The 20,260-nt window shown below is 42.4% G+C and overlaps 1 protein-coding gene across 2 annotated transcripts in view; it reads left to right on the top strand.

Moving 5' to 3' along the window:
• ADAMTS17 (ADAM metallopeptidase with thrombospondin type 1 motif 17) overlaps nt 1–20,260 on the top strand; it is a 191,499-nt gene that overhangs the window by 122,276 nt on the left and 48,963 nt on the right. Inside the window, exons 15-17 of one of the 2 annotated variants that reach the window (XM_054215400.1) lie at nt 8,179–8,299; nt 10,830–10,904; nt 16,730–16,810. In XM_054215400.1, coding sequence (XP_054071375.1) covers nt 8,179–8,299; nt 10,830–10,904; nt 16,730–16,810 — 277 coding nt within the window. The remainder of the gene's footprint in view (nt 1–8,178; nt 8,300–10,829; nt 10,905–16,729; nt 16,811–20,260) is intronic. The other variant, XM_054215401.1, reaches the window with a different exon arrangement.

Consider the following 20,260-nt stretch of genomic DNA (forward strand, 5'->3'; position numbering starts at 1 on the left):
TTAGCGCTGAGAATTGCCATATGTGACTGTGTACCCCATTTGCCACAGATAGATACTTGTCTAACTAGCTGCCTATTAAACCAATTTAATCGGCATATTCATTTAATTACTCTTCTCCTCATTTCTTTACCCAGTGTAGACAAAGCCTGGCAACAAGCATTGCAGGGGGCCTGGAGAAAAGAATAAGTGCTGAAATCAAAGGGTGGTAATACTGTTATTTATTTTCTTGTGTAATTCTTCTACTTGAAGGCTCTCAAAGGCAGGAATGACACATTGACAGTGTAACAGACAAATTAGCAGTAACCATTGCCTGTGAACATCTAGTCCAGGAAACATAATAGCTCTTTTCCCTTCGGCAGTAGATGCTCCTAAATGAAACATGCATCCTTGTTGCATGATGAATGAATGTAGATGAACATGGCAAAGAAAAAACTGTTCTTGCAAGGAGAGGGGCGTTTTGAGAAGATAGGCAGGAACAGATTCTCTGAAGCCTCAAAATATCCTAACTGCATTTGGGCACTGAGGGAGGAGAGTTTTCCTTCAGCTGTACTTTCTGAACTTACTACAGTTTCATTTTAAAGCCATGAGCTGAGATCCAGTCTAACCAGTGTGAATGAAATCTTTTGGTCTCAGCCTCACTATCCTTGAAACAAAATCGTCTTAAGCAGCAGCATCCCTGTATTTATTATCTCTTACACCTGAAGGTAGCTGGCGTGAGTAAACTTGGTTAAACTTTGGTCATGCACAGAAGTACCAGAGAGCAAAGTCAGCTCTAAGTTTAGCATAGGAGTTCCTAAGTCACCTAGACTTTTTATAATCTTCCTTCTTGTCTGTGAAACAAATCATAAGGTTTTCATTCAATTTTGTCCTGTCCTTGTTTATTAGAGTTGGTTTTGAGGCTGAACATTTCATTTGTGATAGTGATAGAAGTTTGCCAGAATGAGGACAAAATAAAAGCTACGTAAGGGCTTCAATAGATGGTCTCAAAAATAGAAGAGCACCTTATAAAGCTAGGCCTTTAGAAGAAATATTGTGGAGTAACTACAAATGCACTTATCCTTACCATCTTCTGAGCAAACTAGATGCTTTGTTCAATGTGTGTGTAGGTCTTTGATCTTTTCTTCTTGAAATTCACATAGTCTTCTAGCAAGGAGAATTTCTTTTCTGCTGAGATTTTTCAGAGACAGAAAATCTGTGGCAGGTTGGAGAACAAGAGCAGTCTGATGCATCTGAGGAAGAGGAGGGTGAGTGCTCATCTAAGCTTTGCAGCCTCTCTTTCTTGTCTGCTTCCACAGTTAGCTTTTTCTAGCATGGACATTGTGGTCATGGTGAAGATGGGGTAGGGCAGTGCAACCTGCATCTCAGATTGCTTTTATCTTCTCATATTTCTCTTCAAGTGACAAATGGCTTTCAGAGAGAGGATTCCCTGAGGGTTTTGTTCTTCTTCAAGACTAGTCGGTGTATGTTTCATGAGTCAACGTTCATGGAAGCAGTGTGCTTTCTAACCTCGTACAGCTCTTCACTCTGTTTGTGCTGCCGATGTTAATAGAAAAGTGCTGGCAGAAGTAGAGCTAAAAAAGGTGTCAGATGTCACACAGCAGTGGTGTGGGGAGAAGACAAGCTGCTCAGCTGACTGTTATGACGCACATGACTTTGTGCTGGCTTTTCTCAAAGGAGGATTAGTCTGAGGCTCATGATAGCATGAGAACTTTCCAGTGGGGACTACAGATTGTACTTCAGCATGTAATCTAAGGTCTCTTTGAAAAGAGAGGCCTCCTGTATGGCGGAACTGAGCTAGAGATCAAGGGCAGTCTTTTGTGTTAAATCACAAGGCTGTGGTTTAACAATTTAAGAGGTGAAGATGTTTGGCTCTATCCACAGTTTCCTCATGATTGTTTTGTCGTGTCACAGCTACTTTTAACTTGCTGATGAATCCACAGTACATTCAATGATGACAAGACACACATTAGGCTGTCCTGGCAGAACAAAAATATTACAGAACGACTTTCTTCCAAAAGCGATTGTCATACAGTATAAAAGAGGAACACAAACTTGAAAACGGACATGTTTTCAAAAATAGTTTTGGCAAATTGGATAGGCAGAGTGTCAGGACGGGGCCACAAGTGGCAGAGGATAAATTGCAGTTGTCTACTGGACAACTTGCTGGCAAACAGTTTTCTATGCACTCAGTACCCACTTCTTGCATTTGATTGATGCATTCAGTTCTGGCTTTGCCTCCTCACTTGAGTATTTTCCATGTATTATTCATATTTCTGCATTACAAACTGTGGTACAAGATGTTCCAGACTGGGTGGCTTGTCCCCATACAGCAGCTTGGCTTAGCACTGTACTTTGATAGATGATATAGTATATGTGCACAAAATCCAGAAGGATTGTTTGAACTACAGAAACCTGTTGTATAATTACCTTTTTTTCAGTTTCTGGGTTTGTAGCAATGTAATCTGAGGCCTAAAAAGAGTATCAGGCTTTTGATGAGTAAGGTGCAGCGGCAAAAAACAACACACTGTTGATATATTACTACCTTCTTGGTGTACTTTACAGTGGGATAGGAAAAAAAATCATGCTGTTTCCCCCTATTTTTCTTCTATGTTAACCCACAGAGAACATGTAATAGACAATTCATCGTGATATCTACATTGGAGGGGTTTAGATTTTGCTTGTGGCGTGAGCAGCCAAGAATCAACCAGAAGGGAGGCTACAGATCTATCGCATACTGATAAATATATATAATTTTCACATCCAGAACTGACATGATAGATGCCTCTTCTAAAGAATGGGTGCTTGATATAGAATCCTCTGGTATCTGCAGCCTTTGGCATTTGTGCAAACCAGGGCAGAGGCAGGGTGGAATCAGGTCAGAGGTGTTAATTCAGATGAAGCTGGTTTGGAAGGATCAGAGAGGGGTAGCTGCAGAAAGCAACCAAAGAACAGAAGCAAAGGACTTCCTGGAATGGGAAAAGGCTGTGTATTATTTGCATGTTCGCTCGTACAGCCTGCTCTGCTGCCAGAACACAGGGGGTTTGACACACAACCTTCAAGCTCTACATGTGAAAAAGTGGTTATCGAAAATATTCATATCTATCATCTCTGTGAACTGCTAAAGGATCTAAACACAAAGACAATGGGCAAGTGTAATTGCATATCTAATGCAGATACGATAATGCTAATTTAGAATAGGCTGTGCATATCTCCTGTTTGAACAGAGCTGCTCTGATTCGGATAAAATCTGAAGGCTTGGGAAACAACAGGATATTTGCTGAACTAAATTCTACATGGACTTCAATCCATCACACAAAATTTGTTGTGGAGGAGAAATAGATGTAATTTACAGATTAACTACTTGATTAGGGATCCAGGCTCATCCTCGTGTACAAATCCTGACAGGCATCCATAACCCTCCGCAAGGGCAGTCATGTTTAAAACAAAGAAATAAGAAGTGTCTTACCCTCGGATCTGAATGTCAGTTGCTCACGTATGTACATTCCTGTTTCATGTGGCCCATCCCTGGAGGTATCAATGGACACTGGATATTATGGACAAAAAATTGGCAGCGTAGATGAATCTGTCATAACCAACATGCTCTGTACATGATTAATTTGTGAAATGGCACACGTTGCATCAATATTTATATTTGATCCATTGAGACAGCTAGTTAGTTCAGCATATGGGAAGCATTACAGTTTTGTGAGCCTACAATGTCATTTCTTGCACAGGGTGGGTGTATATAACAAAAATAATTGTGTTTATGTAGCAAAACATACTCACGCAGGCTGTATCAATTGAGCTCTTGCACAGCCATTGTAAATACAAATAAAAATATCATTAAAAAATATCCAAGAAGAATAGAAAATAGTTCACACAGAAGAATCCAGATGATGTGTATTCAGAAGAGAACAGGAGTTTTCCTATGCTGGAGCCAGCAGTGACTGAAGCTGGAAATACCACCCAACAAGCAGTATTTTCAGATGTTTAATTATAAAAATGAGAAGAAGAGGGAGGGGGAGAAGGAAGGGTGGATTGAGATATCAGCTCAGAGAGAATGAATTTCAGGCCTTTGGCTCAGCAAACCTGCGGTTACCTGCCAATTTAAAGGTCAATGTATAGTTCCAAAACATAGTGTCAGAGTAGGAGACTGCCTGGGTTGAAGATCATTAAGAAACCTGTGGATATAGTTGTGACTGTCCATGCTGAGGACTTGAAGTCCCAAAAGACTATCTTTAAGTTTCTTGCCAGCACTCCCATGTTTTAACATGGGCAAGGGACTGGCTTTGGTTAAAATCCACTTCCTCTTTGTCCAATTGATGCTGTTAATAGCAGTACTGCGGCACTGCAGGCTTTCAACAGCTAGTACAGGCAGGAGGTGGAACTCCTGGGTGGTGTCAATATCAGTCCCTTTGCCAAAGTTATGGATATCACTGTCCAAATTCATGTTGGATAGTACAGGGAAGCTCCGAGAGTCCAAAAACAGGGCTGACAGTGGCAAATGCTCCCATAGTCTACTAAACAGGTGGTGGTAACACCAGGCTGGCTTTTTACTTTTTATTCTTCCTTCTGAAGACAAACAAGCTCCAAGTGCCCTGCTCACTCCTTAATGGATCATCTTGGTAAGAATACAAAACTGCTTCCCTTCTCACCAGTCCATTCAAGACCGATGGCACTGAAAGCATCCAGCTATTGCTGGATGGAATGGCCTATGGACTCGTTCTGCTCACCTGCAGGATAACTCTTGGGTCAGAAAACACACAGGATGTTATTGGCAAGGTCTGTCTTTCCTCAGAATGTAAAGCTTCCCCTTTCTGCCTTTCTGTTTGTTAATTAAAAAAATCACCTTACCCTGGTTGGTGTGCTGGACTGTACAGGAAGCAGCGCAAAACATGTTAGAGATGGTAAAGATCAAAAAACACAGTCGAACTATTTCGTTTTAAGGAATTGTTTCTGCACTATGAAAACTTGACTTTTGAGCAGTGAGAGTTGGGATTTTCCCTTTGCATACAGTTAATTAAGCCCACGCTTTTTTTGAAAGCTTTCTGCAGGTTGAGGACAGCTCCGTCTACTCTAACAATTGACGGTATAATGCATACAGCACACAGCACAACGTCAGTCCGAAGCTGATGAGGTACAGACTCTTTCCCCTGGTCTGGTGGGGCTTAGGCTTCCTCTGGCCCCCAGTTCTGGAATTTCAGAGTCTTTCTCACCTTGGAGGAAGCTGGACGTGTTTCTCAATTATCAGTCCAAGGCCTGCTGGCAGATCCTTTCCTCCCAGGAAGGGCGATGCTCACTGTGTTTTACTTCCTCGTCCTTCCAGCCCTATCTCTTCCCCTTTGCTGCTTGTTTTAAGAGTGGCAGTATTTTCAATGTGCGGAGTTTTCAAAGGATCCGAGTGACCGAGGTGGTCACTGTAATGTGTTTCTAAATGACTTTGCAGCTTTTGGAATCCATTGTCAAATCTTAACAAAAGCTGTTTCATTATGTACTGTTATTAAATACACTTTTACTTCAGAAATGATTGGAAGGCTTGGGGAGGGGAGAATGGGCTCAAATGTTTATGTAGATGAGGGTAAAGTGCTTCGAAGGTATTTTTCCCCCATAAAGTGGCAAGAACACACCAATTTTCATCTTGAAGCCAAGAAAGAAAACTGTTTTATTCTCTTAAAGATTTTCCTTTGTAAGAAGCCATTTCCTGGCACAGATCTGATGGGGGCTTTAATCCTCAAGCCCTGGACTGACGGTAGAGTTTGCGCTGTGGATGGGAGGGATGGTGCCATTGAACGCTGCAGGGGCCATTCCCAGATCCTCCACTCACAGGGAATTAGGGTGAAGTTAAAAGGTAAAAACCAGCAAAGGTATGTTTGTGGATTCAGTGCGTGCTTTTTCCATGCCTTCAGAAAGGGTCTCTCAAGTAAGTCTGTCAGTGACCTAGTAAATGTGGGAGGAAATGGCTTGTCTTGAACCCCAGTGTCAGAAGAGGGGGGACTTATTCTTTGAGAGGCTTTGCTGGCTTGCAGTGGTTTATATTATCTGGGAAACTACAGTGTAAATGTAAAGCATGTGATTGCTGTCTCCCCATTCTTTGCCTGCCTCCGTTATAGTCCTGCAGACTCCTCATGTAGCACTGGGAATAAGTGTGGTTCAGCACTTATTATACTCCCTTTATTCATTTGTGTGCTCACATAGTGCTAATAACAATGCAGTACAATAAAAGATAGCACTAGAATCTTAAATTAAATGCAGCCTTTCCAGTATCTCAGCAGGGTGGCAGGCAGGCATAGATTTCCAGCTGCCTTTCAGCAACCCCATTAATAAATCATATTTATTTTCCTGGAAGGAGAACTGCTGGGACATCCTTCTGTTTTGGGGGCAGAATCACGTTCAATACCCCATTATTGTTTCTTGGACATGGGTGTGAAGTTTAGACTTCAGAATTGCAACTGACAGAAACTCCACGGTCTTCTTCATACCTTCCTTTAACTCCCATTTATTAAGTTTTTTTCCTGTAGCTCTTGTCCACCAACTTACAGGCTGTTCTACTTAACGAGCAGCATTTCCCTTGTATGTGTTTAGGATGGTCACCCTTTCTTAGCAGGTGTCTGTCTCTAATGATTTACCCAGGCAAACACTGCCGTCAGAACACGTGTGAATGCTGGCAGTCTTTGATCCCTGTCATACATCTGCACTTAGGCAGTGGCCAGTGTCTTCTGAAACAAGGGGAAAGTTTGAGTTCGGGTCCAAATTACTTTGCTTACACACAGACAGTCTGAGATCAACAGGCCAAGTTCTCTTAATATTTCACTGCTTACCCTATTTTTCAAAATGTTTGTTGTTTTGATTGTTCCCTAAGATATCTCTCCAACTTTCCTCTGGCTTTATTATAAGAAGGCAAGGATGGGAGAGACCCAACGGCCTTACTCAAATAAGTATTATTAGTGACAGCCCTGCTCACTCGTTTGCCAAGAAACTGTTTATCTACAGAGAATAAATCTTCAACTTATTTTTAATAGTAGAATCTCTGCTAATAACTTGCATAATGACAAGTCTTATTTCAGTAGAAATTTATGTTTTAAGAGTGCATTGCTGATTATTTTGAGGGTCTTACATGGACAGAAAACGGTTTACATAAACTAATGACAATAAGTCTTATCAACCGCAAGTTCTACAAATGTGCAATTGTCACCATCTTAACCTGGAAATGCTTTGTGAATAGGGAAGATTACCACGCCAGCCTCTATAGCTACAGGGAGAATACTGTGACTGTTCTAGTAATACCTGTCTGCAGATTTTTATTGGAAAAAGTTTAGGAAGGTATAGAAAATTATGAAAATACCATTTAAAATGAAGCTTTCGGTGAAATTGTTAGTTTTTCTTTTTTTTTTTTATTTTTACAGTTGAATATCTAAGCTTAATACAGTGCAAGCATATGGAAAATTTCATACTTGTGTAAGCAATCGCATGGTACAGATTGACCAAATATGAACCTAACCTGCGTCCGTTGAAGTGCTTTTGCATTGCAGGTATCTTGAGGCATTTGATTAATGAGATCTTTTTTCAGGTATTGCAGAAGTGTAATCAGAACTGAATGTTACACTCCCCGTTAAGATCCCAGTGTGAAGCAGAGCTCATTCAGTGCTCCGGAATTCAGTGAGCAGCACACTGGAACTTGTAACAGCACTCTGAATTTTTGTGTGGTGAAGGGCTGTTACCAGGATTCTGGATTAATTTTCATTTTCAATTTTCATTTAAGGAAGTCGCATTTTTCCCTTCTCTGAACTAAGAATCACAATAGCGTTCCATTTGTCTGGGATGTCTTTGACCTCCTCAAATGGAAATCGCTATACAAACATAAACCATTGGTTTAATCTGTTATGTTTGAAGGAAGTTAAAGAGGGTTAGTATGAAATCTGTGATGATATCTGGAATAACAAGTGTTTGTGAAACTCTTTTCAGTTACATCTTCTGAGTCAAAGTTCATACTCTTAGTGGTAGAGAAGGGGGTTGCTGAATAACCAACTCAACGCTGTTCCGAGTGAGTGCCCCTCTGATTCAGTGTTCTCTTCCCACTCAGGTTTTCAGCCAGATGTCTATCTTAGTCTTGACTTCAATGTTTAGAGATACTTTAACCTTGCAAACAAAATAATGGGGACCTCTGGTTGTTGTCATTAGAAAATTGGCTGCGATGGAATCATTGGCTCAGCTGCCAAAGAGGATCGCTGTGGAATCTGCAGTGGTGATGGCAAAACCTGTAAAGTGGTGAAAGGCGACTTCAACCACACCAAGGGGATGGGTGAGTAACCCTCAGCAGCATTTTAGTGGAGTGAAGGTTCTCTTAACTGCTTGAGGAGAGTTGAAGAGTGGTAGTAATAGCTCCTCTTGGATAGTATTGGACTCATCTGCTGTAGTAAATGCATAAGAAACACAAAACAAAACCCAACTCAATTTAAATGTGATATTCTGAATGCTTCTTATTCAGTTGTCCAGATACCAGCCATTGCTTCTGTCTGAAATTCAGAATGAAGTCGTGTTTCTCATTTTGAATGCTACCGGTGCTGTTAATTTTAAATAAGAGACAAAATCAGGGTATCTTGTCCAGTGGGAGGGAATTCTGATTTCAGCACCATCTTTGAGCTCTTTGAGAGCTCAGAATGATGCATGTTGCAGATGATTCGTGTTACAATCAGGATATCTCAGCTAAATGAAAGAGCACTCCCCTCTGAACATTTTTACTGATTCCCTGCCAGCAATAATGTCTGGTATAGGATACGAGAGCTTCCGGTCTAAGTTAAAACTTTCCCTGTCTTCTTAAACATTAATGTATATACAGCTTGGTGTTTGAATTAGTCTTTGTTCCAGAGTTTCTGTGTTGCACTTCTGAGAAACCTGTTATCCCATGTCCTAATCGGGCAAAGGGAGGGAAAGCCAGATTCAGCACTTGCAAGCTGCTCCAAGAGGAAGGAATTGTCCAGAAAAGATAATTTCACATTCAGTGAATATAGAATTGCCATTTCTGTATGGAAAAATACATTCAACATGTGCTACTCCAGGACTGACTTCAGCAAAGCACATAAAGAGTCTCTTTAAGCACACACAATTCTGTTAAGTTACTAAAGCAGCACCAGGGCTTAGCAACTTTCTTGAATCAAGGTCTCAGTACTGAAGTCTGAGGCTCGGATTTTGTTCATTGACCAATTCCCCTGCACCCTTCTCCTCCTTACCTGTGGAGCCAGCTGTGATCTGTCATCTCCTCTCAGATGCAGGTAGGATTTCCCACCTGCAGCACATCTTTCTGGAGCGCATTTGTGCTTTTGCGTTGCTAGGCCAACCCGTTGAATGATTTCCTGCATTCCTGCCTTTGACTCTTTTGTCCCAGTTATTTTCCATCTACTTATGTCAAGGCATTTGTATATGATGCAAATAGTGGGAAAAGGTTCTCGTTTCCATTGAAAAAACTATTCTTCATTTCTGTAGTGGATTTTATAGCTGTTCATGAACTTCTTAATTGCTCCTGAAGAGTAACTATCTGTTATCCTTTCCAATGAGACTACAAAACATCTTGTGCAGATAAATAAGAAATTTCTGGGTCACTGCCAGGAGGTTGCACCCGTTTCCAACTAGACAGGCTGCTTGAGGGTGGTAACTTTACAAGGCTGTAGGAACAGGCCGTAGTTTCAGCCTTAACTGGTTGTTTGGCTGCCAGGACACTACAGGAGGCTTTCACCCCCAGCGCCTTGTAACCTAATATTCTTATTAGTTTGACTGAGATGACTGACTGAATCGTAGCTAGTGTTGAAGCATTTATTGATCTTTTTTCTTTGCCGATCATTTCAGAAGCACAAGCCTGTCAAAACGTTGCTTTATCAATGCAGTGTTTGCACCTTTACCCATCTCACGTAATCTGTAAGATAATTATTTATATAATTATAATGTCATAAACATTTATTAGATGTTTTGGTTTATTAATTTTAAAGCGAATTGAATTTTATGTGGAATAGTTTTTAAAAGTGCCATCTGTGATATGCCAAACAATCTTCATCTAGGTTGAAAAGTATCTTTGCTTTTTATTTTTTTTTAAATTATGCTCTTCTAATGAGTGTCCCAGACTACTAAAATGGAAAGAATATTTACAGTCTTTGAATTTTTCATTGTTCATGTTCTCCTGCTTTTGGATTTCTTTTATGTTAGATGCTGAAAACAGACTTGTTGATTCACAGCCCCAATTCTGCAAATATTTCATGCGTTGTGAGTTACTCCCATCAATTTCTGTTCATATACTGCTGTTTTGCAGAATCGGATCCTCAGGTTAACTTACTGAATCTTATGCAGTAGGCAAAACTCCAAGGCTGGGTTCGAGATATCACAAGCGAACATGAGGTTACTCAAGAAAATAATTGGCCTTTTTTCTTTAAATTGGCATTTAAGCAAATACATACAAAATCTGAGAAAAGCTGGGGCAAAGGTGAACACAGAATATGACTACAGTACCAAATTCAGGGTTTGGATACGTAAAGGATTGCACAGGTCAGTGGAAAATCCCCATGAACTTGCCGCAATCCACGTCAAGGCCAACACACTGAGTCAAGTATGTTGATTTATTATTTCAGAAGAGAATAGACTTCAAATATCAAGACACTGATTGTTTTGGACTGGTATCTATTTTGGGAATTGCAGCTGCAACCTTTGGGCCAGTTCCTCAGCTGCTCTGCACGTGGGACTCCACTGACTGCAGGACTGGTCCCTATATGTCCTGAGATTGCTAATTATGTTGTCAAGCCCTATTAACTGAACTAAATCCATGCCAACTCCTTTCTGTTTCTTAGTAACCAATAGTCATTGTAAGAAGGTTTCCACATGTGTGATGGCAAAGGCAAAGGCTGTTCCCAAGTGTTTCTCGTGTAAGATACTTGAATGCTGTTTGCAGTGTCAGTGGGTGTTGGTGACATCCTTTGGTGTTGGTTCTTTGTCTCCTTTTGGTTGGATTAGATGGGGAGATTGGTATCGAAAGCCATGGGTAAACTTCAAGTCCTTTTACTGTTTAGCTTGGTTTGTCAAAGATATCAAGTACGGATCCTTTTCTTTTAGAAAATCTACCTGCATGAAAGAAAGTCAAATTTCATTAAGTAAAAAGAACTGGGCTTATTTCTTTTTTTTTCCCCAACCATAATGTCACAGATGAGGTTCTGCCACCCTGGTGGGGCACGATGGTGGAAGATTCAAAGTGCCTCATAGGAGGTCCAGCACTTCAGGTCTTGACACCTGTAATCCAGGGTGATCCAGCTAGAAATGGATTCCATTTCTCTTTTGGGGAGGAGGTCAAAAGCCTTTATTTGAGTTGCGAAACATCACATACACTTGCGTGCAGCTGGCTGTCTTCAGTAGGCCAACTGAATGCACTGTTTAGACTGAGGTTTACTTTGGACTGGCAGCATGCCGTGTACCTATTTCTACAATATAATTTTTTAAAAACAAACACAGACTTGTTCTGAAGTCCATCTCTGTCTCCCTGCCACTATACAGGGTGGCTAGAAATAAAGGACAGCTCTTTGGCTTGTATCTGTTGGGTAGCTCTTTTATCACTGACTTCTGTCCAGACTCCAAGGCTGCGCCTGTAGTGCTCAGAGACCTGGACTGAGAATGAGACCTGCACCGGCCTCTCTTGATTTTTCTCTGCCATATCAAGATTTTTGTTGCTGCCGTTTGCTTGTGATCCAAAAGAAGAACCACAATTATTTGGGTTTTTGTAATGGCAGAACATAATCAGGTTAGATATGCCAGTTGCTGTAACTATCGTTTTGGGAAATGAAGAGTGTATCTTTGCTAGGAATTTTTCTTTTTAAGATGGTCAAAAAGCAGGCTTTTTATTGTGTACATTACTTGTCCAGCACATATTTAAAAGAAAGAAAGGATATTTTGACCTGTAGTGCTGGCTGGGAGCATCTTTAGCCAACACAAGAAACGTTTTTTGTCAATAGGATGTACCTCTAAAAGATGAGAAAATAGAGCCCTAGGACTAACTCTGGGATGTCCTGTAAGGGTTTAAGCAGAACATGCAAGTTAGAAATCCCAGCAACCAACTTCACAGCAATAGTAGGAGGCTTTGAAATCTATCCATGGCTCCCCAGTGAAATGATTTTCTTCCAAATGAGCTATCCCATGGCTGGAAGTGGACAGATGCTGATGGAGGAATTACTCTCAAGCTAACAGCAAGTGAGAATCACCACAGCTATTCAGAAAATGGACATGTAATTCTCGCTGGACATATTTCTGCTCCACTGCAACAACTGGCACTTGGCAAAAGGTGCAAGGTGGGAAGGGTCGTGGTAACTGAGATGCCCAGCTGGTACTTATCCCTAAAATACTAAGGAAGCTCTGCTGGCCCTGACCAGCAGGTAGACAGGACAGTCTGATTCCCTTGACTTCTACCCCAAGCTCTTTGTTCAAAGCACTTTTGGGAAGTTTGATAATTGACTTCGTCATACCTAAGTTTCATGTGTATGCAGGGGTAAGATATGAAGGTACAGTGCCCAGAGATCAGTACTTTCAGCCATGGGATAATTTTTCCTTTACCTCAGAGTCCATCTTTCATTGCAAAGTGAACAAGGAGAACAGTTTTGTGGTAGACCAGTGACGTTCTGAAGTTCACACTAAACTTTCTGTTCTTTCTGGGAATAATAACAATGGCTAACAATGGATTTTCTTGTGTGAGCTGCTTTCCTCTTGCAAATCTCTCCAGCATTTAAATGAAGATACAGTAGCCACTGTTCACATATTAATCTCCTTGATGACAAAGCCACCTCTTTGTTCTGGTGTCTCTCCTAATACGAGTTACGCCATAAAATTTGTATCTAGGATTTGCTTCAATCACGGTCTTACATTCCTGAGACACTGATGTAATGCAGATTATCCAGAAAGATTGGTGCGTGCCAAAGTAACTGTTCCCAAGGTGGAGTATACTACATACAGCACTATAAATTATCAAATAATGAAGTTCTCCTGTTGTACTTTCAAAGCTTCATCTTAACAGGCTGATTTATGGGTGAAATTACTAGAAATACTGCCTGATAGTTGCCAAATCTCATCAGTCTTTAACCAGTTCCTCATTTTAAGCAGAACTTTAAGCCCAACCTTGCAAAACCCTGCATTGCAGACAGTTATCCTAAAACCTAACAGATCTTTGAGAGTCCTTGACTCAGGGCCAACTCTGAGACTTTTTTTTGTCTTACTAGCTGACGCTTGATAATCTTTCTGGCAATCTGCAGTTACGGTTTGCTTAATAAAATGTGCCTGGAAAACAATGGAGGTGTTTTCTGGTGCAGTTATCTCAAAGATCAGGAATATTCTGTGACCAGAAGCGTCACATTAGCTCTAAGGACCAGACTGGAGCGGTGGTATCAATCTGAGTTTTTACCTGTGGCAAATTTGCATGGGTGGTATATAGTACGTTTGCAATAGGATTTGACCACTAACTCACACAATATTGCTGGAAATAATGAAGGAGAGTGTCAGGACGCTCCCAGTGGGACATGCCCAAGAATTCTGCATCATCTCTGAAAGGACAGGTCAGATCCATGCAACTGCGAAGTGGTTCGCAGTTCCCTGACAGAAGAAGAGTGAAGGTCAGCAGTCAGGGTTGTGCCACATGATCTCAGGGAGTTGCACAGTACGTTTCTTCTTGTTCAGGAGCTGTGAATACAACCCCCCAAAGTCATCAATCAGGATTAGAAATTACAGGAGGAGAAAAATCTGGTATAAGACCAAACTAAACAGTCTCCAGAACTAATACGCTATTAATAACTTACACTCCACTATTTACTATTGTAAAAAGTAACATAAAAGTCAACTTTTCCACGTGGTGTTTCTCTCATGGCATAGTGATGAAATGAGAGCATATTTATGGCACTAGCTGAACTTCAAGCGTGGCTCCACAGCTCGCTCACCTCTAAGGCAGAGTGACACACTCCTGGCTGCTGCTAGGTCAGGGGACAGATCCAAAGTTCCCCGGAGTCAGTGACTGGCTTTCCACTGAATTCAGTGTAACTTTGTATCCAACCCCTGCGTGATTTAGCTCTGGCCATTTGTACCTGGCAGGTGATTTAAAAAATAAATAAGTAAATAGTTCCCCAGTAGGTACATTAAATCACCTGAAACTTGGGCATGTTCCAAACTGGCTTCCTAACAGGGGTGTTCGGGTGTGTCATAGGGCCTGTTTCCCCATGACGGACTGTCATTAATCACACCTTTGCTGTGTGCTCCTGTCTGGTGGTAATTGTCGGTTGGGTTTATATGCAGATGCATGGGGTGCACTGAGGATGTTTGATTCCTGAAACACTCTGTTTTGACTGTAATTTGGTATCTCAGCTGAGGAAAAACCAACTCCTGGCAATGTCTAGAATAAAATCCAACATCTGTTTGCTTTGATTTCATAACAGATTTCAGTATTGCCTGAAAAAAATCGACCCTGGAAGTAATGATTTTTCCCAGTGAAACCCACTCTGTAATAGCAGATGGGAGAGCCACTGCTCTGGCTTCTGTACACAGACGTGGTTTGCAGCTCTGCTCTCCCTCTTTCTCTTTTTCCTGCAAGGGATGACTGACTGTTTCTGAGATACCCTGAGGAAGGGAAGCGTAAGTAAGGAGAAGCAAGTGCAAAAAGAACGGAGCTGAAGGGTCAAATGGAAATTGTCGTTCAGATACAGTGATCAGGGAAAGAGGGAGGGTGTCTGCCCCTAATCAGCGAACCACCCAGCGCACCTCATGAAACCCAAGAGCTCAAGCTGTATTCGTAGCACAACAAAGGGGCTGGGAACTCTGCTGATTCAGACAGGTAGCAATGAATCCACAATCTGAGACCCCAAATCCCCATCTGTCTCACTCCATGTCACAGTGGTAAGGCAGTCACTTAGTCCTGAGATGCATGAGGCTGTCAGCATCCTCCTTTGAGGCCCCTGCATCAATGTAGCAGAAGCACGGCCGTTCAGCTGCACTTGTCCCTAAAATAGGTCCCCAAACATTGCTGAATGCTAGCGGAGTCACTGCTCCTTATGCCAGCACTTCTCCAACCCAGTGCTCTACACTGCCCACAATTTCCATAAAGGCAGGACTGACACAGAACAGTTTCACACAACCCTTTAAAGCAAAAGAAGGGATGAGGGAACGTACAGGATAAGCTACTTAACATCTAAAAGAAAGGGGAGAGCAATAACCCAAAAGAAGTGCCAAGTTATACACTGCGAAGTAAACTGGGTGGCCAATTAGAAGGAATCAAGTCATAGTTGTGATGAGATTAGTGTCATTTACAGGGGCCTGATTCAGATTCCAATGAAGCCAGAGGAAAAACTCTGCCTGGCTCCCAGTCCTTTGAAATCATAGAATCATAGAATCCGAATCATTTAGGTTGGAAAAGACCCTTGGGATCATCGAGTCCAACCGTCAACCCCACTCTACAAAGTTCTCCCCTACACCATATCCCCTAACACCACATCTAAACAACTCTTAAACACATTCAGGGATGGTGACTCCATCACCTCCCTGGGCAGCCTATTCTGGTGTCCGACCACTCTTTTTGTGAAGAATTTTTTCCTAATGTCCAGTCTAAACCTACCCTGTTGCAGCTTGAAGCCATTCCCTCTTGTTCTGTCGCTAATTACCCATGAGAAGAGGCCGGCACCAACCTCTCTACAATGTCCTTTCAAGTTGTTGTAGAGAGTGATGAGGTCTCCCCTCAGCCTCCTCTTCCTCAAACTAAACAGTCCCAGCTCCTTCAATCGCTCCTCATCAGATTTATTCTCCAGGCCCTTCACCAGTTTCATTGCCCTCCTCTGCACTCGCTCCAGCACCTCGAGATCTCTCTCGTATTGAGGTGCCCAAAACTGGACACAATACTCAAGGTGTGGCCTCACCAGTGCTGAGTACAGGGGGACAGTCACCTCCCTACTTCTGCTGGTCACGGCAGAATGGACCCTAATGTTCCTCAGCTTTATAGTTTAAAGGCACCACTTCCACCCCGTAACTCCACATGGCTCTGTGGTGCGGGAAAATAGGCTACATTTCCTTTCAGTTCTGTTGTTGCTTTAAATCCGAGATGTGGAATTCTGTTTAGCAGCCCAATGCAAGGCGACCGTTACCATTATATCCTCCAGGCTTTTTGTACGAAGCTGAAGTGTAAGTAAAAAAAAAAAAATTTTCCCCCAGTTGTCCCACTAATTCCCTTTGTTTAGTTTTAGCATCATCAAAATGTTTTGTGGAAGTGAGTCCTTTTCTGATACATATCAAGGCTGAAGCAGGCTGGTTTTTGGAGGGGAAAGCAGGAACATCTATTGGAAACTTTATTTCAAATCACAGACATCTGTTTTGCAGTGTTGCTCCTGACAGTGACACCTTGCATCCGCTCAGGAACACTCCTCATGCATCCCTATCAGTACCGCAGGAGAGCCAGGCTGATTCGAGGGAAGAAAATCTAATTAGGCCTGAGCACAAGCCTTAAGTCACAACTAGGCAGCACACGTGCATTTCTCTCCCTCTTCTCAGGCTGAAATGTTAGTCATAACCATGCATGTCACAGCAGTGAAACTTGGCTGCCAACGTAGGGATCTCATTTGAAGTGTTTCCCACCCCTTCCCCAACCTGGCAGGAGTCGATTTTTCACGGTGAGATACTGAATGATTGATGCCTCTGGCTGGCTGTGGCATGCTCTCATCCATCTGCTCTCTTGTTGCCATAGGTTACATCGAAGCAGCTGTGATCCCTGCAGGTGCCCGGCGGATCAGAGTGGTTGAGGATAAACCTGCTCACAGTTTTCTGGGTAAAAAGACAAAAGAAAAAAAAAAGTTTTGATTCAAAACTGGGCTCTGCTTTCTGTTAAAATGACCTTTCTCTAAATGACCTGTAAGATGATAGGTTTGTTGTTGCCAGGAAGCAGCTGTTGATTTCATTCTTGTTGCAATCTCTCTCTGCTTTCGTGGCTTTATTTCGTGATATTTGCTTCATGTGATAGTATGTGACACTTACAGGCCCTGTGCAACCTGAAAGAACCAGAGAATTCTTTTACATAGACAGAAACGTTCCTGAACAGAACTTGGCACTGGGTTGAATGTAGCTGCCAGGAGCACACAATGCTTTGGGGGGAGCGGGAAAGAGAACAGTGCATATAGAGAAAGGAATGACAGAGATACAGATAGGAAGGTGCCCAGCTTAGACTGAAGGAGAGGTGGGACAGGGCAACTGATATCCCTCAATAACCTGACCATGAAGTTGTCTATGCCATTTCCTGCAGCGGCAGGATCCTACAGCATCACTTGATGCTGTACCCAAGACCTGATCCTGCACTCTGAGATGGGCCAGTTGCAGCCTCTGGTCCACTTGCCTCTATTTTCTCAAGCCAAACAATTTGTTTAATCCTCTTCTCATTTCTACTTCTTCATTCCTTTTGAGGGGAACAGGCTTCCTCTCCTCTTTTCCCTGTTGGAAACAAAGTTTTAGACGTGGGTGTTGGGTCAGATTTGTATGTGAGGTTGTTGTAGGGCAAAGCCCATCAACAAATTTGTTGTCCAGTTACAAATTGCTTAGATTAAAGATTGGAAGGGCATTTGTAAAATGCAACCAGTCAGCTACCATATATATATCTGTCAGTCTGGTCTTCTGCTTCTTCTCTTCAATGTTACAGGTGTTTCTTTTTGTGTCATTACTGTGCAATAGATGAAGGGCTTTATCTCCCATCTACTCCTAGGCAGACCGAGTCACAGAAATGCTGATGCCCCGTTGCCCTGAATTCGCACAGCAAGCCTGTGGCAGAGCAGGGAGTTGAAGGAAAATTGTCCAAGGCCCAAAAGAACACTCAGCACATTGAAACATGCTTTGCATACTCAGAGCTGCATGTCCACGTATAAATGGGGGAATTCTGTCTCTCTTAAGTTCTTTATGCAGTGTGGGAAACAAAAGGATAAGAGAAAATCCCAAACTTCCTCCTACGTTCAGTGAACCTTTTGCAGCTTATAGGTCCCTGCATTGTCAAACCTAAGCTCTTCGTGCTGTTGATGAGCTCATTAACACGTGATTTTTGTCCTTCCATATCAAACAGTGTTTCAGCCCTTCCACATGCTGATATTCTCATTGCAGTGGTTGGAGGAGGTGCATGGTCCAGCTGTCCCTTAGCCTGGGAAGTATTAGGTACGGTGTTCACTTGTGCATGTTCTGGTTCTCTCAAAGTGAGCTTCTCAGAGCAGAGACACAACAAGGTTTTGGGATAGAAAAGCATTCTGAAAGATGGCATTGCTTCCAGAGGTATATCAAGCCTGTGGTAGGAACTCTGAGAGGATTACGAAGCTTGTTGCTCTCTGTTTTGTGAAGGGGGAACCATGAGCAACTTGCTCATGGCTATGCAGGGAGTCAGTAGCAAATCTCAGACTAGGACCCTTGTTTTCTGATTTCCATGACTTTTGCTTATAATGCTTCATCTCTGCAGCCAGAAGGAGACATTAATATCCAGTACTGGGACATAGGATGCCGCTGAAAACATTTACATAGTGATTGTGTCTTAGATTTCAGGTCTAGTGCTATTGGTTTTCTGTCTTGAGACGCTACCAAAGTTGGCAATATCCCTGGGAAAGATGCTTTTGTTCTCTGTCTTTTATTCCAGATTCAAAGGGAAAAAAGAGGGTAAATTATGTCATTCTGCTGCCCTTAGGTCAAAAGCATTGGCATTTGTGCCACTTCTTGGTAGGAAGCACGCATCACTACTGCTAGTATTTCCACTATTGCTGCAGCCAGCTTCCTGGGAGAGAATTACGCCTACACGTAAGATATTTGACCTAGCAAAGCACTGGTGGAACAATGAGAGCCACTGTTTCCTTGGGTCTTTCAAATACTCTGCCTTCTGGAAGCCAGCCTTTTTGATTGTCTTGGTGGGATTTGCACAGGGTATTTGTCCGGGGCTTGGGCTTTGGCAGATAGCTGGAGCACTGAGAGTCTTACGTGGAGCTAGGGACTGCCCTTTAGTGTGACCACATAACCTTGACTAAAGCAGGTATTTCCCCACTGGGTGGTGAAGATTAGAACTGTGTGTATTTGAGAGCAGGACTTGGCCCTGTGTGCATCATATAAAGATAGATAAAAATGTGGCTATTTTAAAGCTTCTGCGTGCTTTTAGCTCTTTGTTTCATGGTCAGGAAGCAGGAGAACCTCTCTAAGCTTTCCAGGGTTTTCTCTTTCAAGGAACGCTGGATACAAAGAAAAGATTCCCAATGTCTTGCTAACCTAAGCTGAAGAATAGCAGCAGGAATGTTCCAATAGGATAAAAAAGGTGACCAAGAAAACAAAATCCAATCACTCTGACAGGCCTCATAATGCGTTGTAAATCCAAGTCTGAGTATGGAAGGATTTTCTATTTCAATTACACCGACACAGGTGAGTCCGATCAGGTCCTATTTCCACTCAGAACCGGGTACAGCACTTTGGAAATGAGCCCAGCATAATTTGGAATCATTATTCCATGTGCTGGGAGCAGTGCCTGAAGAATTTCCCTCCACCTACAGGCAACCCACGCTGGCTGCCTTGGCTGTCTGTAACACTTAAAAACCACCTTTAACAGGAAATGCCTCGGCAGTTTGTGTCCACAGGCTGGGAAGCAAGCTGGAGGGACGCGAGGTGGAAATAAAGATCTGACTAGATGCCAGGTTTAGAAATAGATTGGTCAGTTCCTGTCTTCCAGCCAACAAGAAAAAAAGAAGGTACGGGTTGTTGCTGGGGTTCCTTTTTATTTTGCTCTTCTGCTGTACAACTTTGAGCCAGAAAAAGCTTGAGATGTAACTGTGGATTCTTGCTACTGCCTAAATGAACCCACAGTGGGGAGAAGAGAAAGAGCTGTGCTTTGCTACCCTATTTGAGCCACAGGAGAACTGCAACCAGCCGTCCAAGGCAGAATAAATCCTGTGGGTGCTAGCTTAAATCAGTGAGGACTGTTTGGCAAAACTGCTTTCCTGTTTGGGCTTTTCCACCACAGTTAGACAAGTTTTGTCAGAGAAGACTGCGTGTGTCCCAGTCTCCACAGCTCCTACCACTGAGCTCTCAGGGAGGCTGGGAAAGTCTTCTTTGTTACATGCTTTACTTATTCTCTAAAAGGGCAGTAAGGATACTTGCTGTCTTTCAAAGTGCTTTTGCAATGCTTGGATGAAGAGCACAGCATTCAATAAGAGCAAAAGGCCCTATTCACCCCACTGAATTTAGTACTATCACCTCTGGGGCTAGGCAGAGCCAG

This window comes from Rissa tridactyla, chromosome 9 (assembly GCF_028500815.1).
Source record: "Rissa tridactyla isolate bRisTri1 chromosome 9, bRisTri1.patW.cur.20221130, whole genome shotgun sequence".
NCBI classification, from domain to species: Eukaryota; Metazoa; Chordata; class Aves; order Charadriiformes; family Laridae; genus Rissa; species Rissa tridactyla.